Here is a 1,102-nt window from a genome sequence, read left to right on the forward strand (position 1 = left end):
CCATACAATGTATTTTTGGCTATTGCTACAAATATACCCCATCGATACCAAGACTGGTTTTGTGGTCCAGGGTCACATTTATGCATTTTATGCCATTAAAAGTGCAAGCATGCTCTTGTTATATTGCTGTAGGTTTAACCCCTTATTGTTAAATGTGTTTGTACCTGTGGCATAGGACAGCAGGCCCATGAGCCGGAGGTTAGATTACAGCAGGTTGTTCAAAATAAAATAAATATAAAATATTCATTTATTTTAAATAAATACATATGCAGTATATACACATTTAAAATTACAGTTTTACCAATAAGCATGTTTATGTTAAAATGAGACAAAGAAAAAGTATTTACTTGTGGCAGAGGGCAGCAGCCCCATTTTCCAGAAGAGAGTCTGCAGCAGGTGGAACCATCAGGGCACGAAGATGTCTCATCGCATTTCTGATTGGATGAAGCTATTGGAAAGGTGGGCACCTTTGCCATCCAGGGTACAGACACTGAAAGGTCAGCAGGGTCATCACAGGTGCTTGCCGCGAGGTCACACACCGTGTCCTCTGGACAGCAGTGGATATGGTCCTCACAACACACCGCCTGGAGATGAGGACAACATTACTCCAAACACTATTTTATGTTTTCCTCCAATAGAAATTGATGATTTGAGCTCACAAACTTTTGTTTGGGGCTGGGTTTTCACATGCATAAATGATACTGGGCCACAATCAACCCGAAACCGTTTTAAAATAAATCTTGACAGCTTGAATACCTTTGGTAAAGGGCAGCAAGCCCAGGTGCCTTCTTGTGTTTTACAGCAGGTGGTACCGCTAGCACATGCTACCGTCTCATTACAGGGAACTACTTTTTCTGCAGACAGAAAGAGCAATAAAAAGAGGGACTGATGCATATTCTATATAGAAACAAGAGGGCAAAACTTAATTTCAACACACACAGATGATGGATGCCATGATACAGAATGGTGTAATTTAATTGCACAAAGATAAAATAAATGGATGTTTACCTTTAGGCTTCAGGGAAGTGGCTGGGATCTTAGCGGCCATTTTTACCATGAAGCCATTGGCTGACACACACATACTATGGACAAGGTCACAAGT

At 40.9% G+C, this 1,102-nt stretch overlaps 1 protein-coding gene across 1 annotated transcript in view; it reads right to left on the reverse strand.

Annotated features, from left to right (window-relative positions):
- The window catches only part of LOC107555228 (granulins-like), an 8,734-nt gene that overhangs the window by 2,432 nt on the left and 5,200 nt on the right, over positions 1-1,102 (reverse strand). Inside the window, exons 7-9 of the mRNA XM_016237964.1 lie at positions 1,009-1,101; positions 757-854; positions 348-584 (exon numbers count right to left, since the gene is read on the reverse strand). Coding sequence (XP_016093450.1) covers positions 348-584; positions 757-854; positions 1,009-1,101 — 428 coding nt within the window. The remainder of the gene's footprint in view (positions 1-347; positions 585-756; positions 855-1,008; position 1,102) is intronic.

The sequence above is a fragment of the Sinocyclocheilus grahami genome, unplaced genomic scaffold (assembly GCF_001515645.1).
Source record: "Sinocyclocheilus grahami isolate Dianchi unplaced genomic scaffold, SAMN03320097.WGS_v1.1 scaffold19.1, whole genome shotgun sequence".
Taxonomy (NCBI): Eukaryota; Metazoa; Chordata; class Actinopteri; order Cypriniformes; family Cyprinidae; genus Sinocyclocheilus; species Sinocyclocheilus grahami.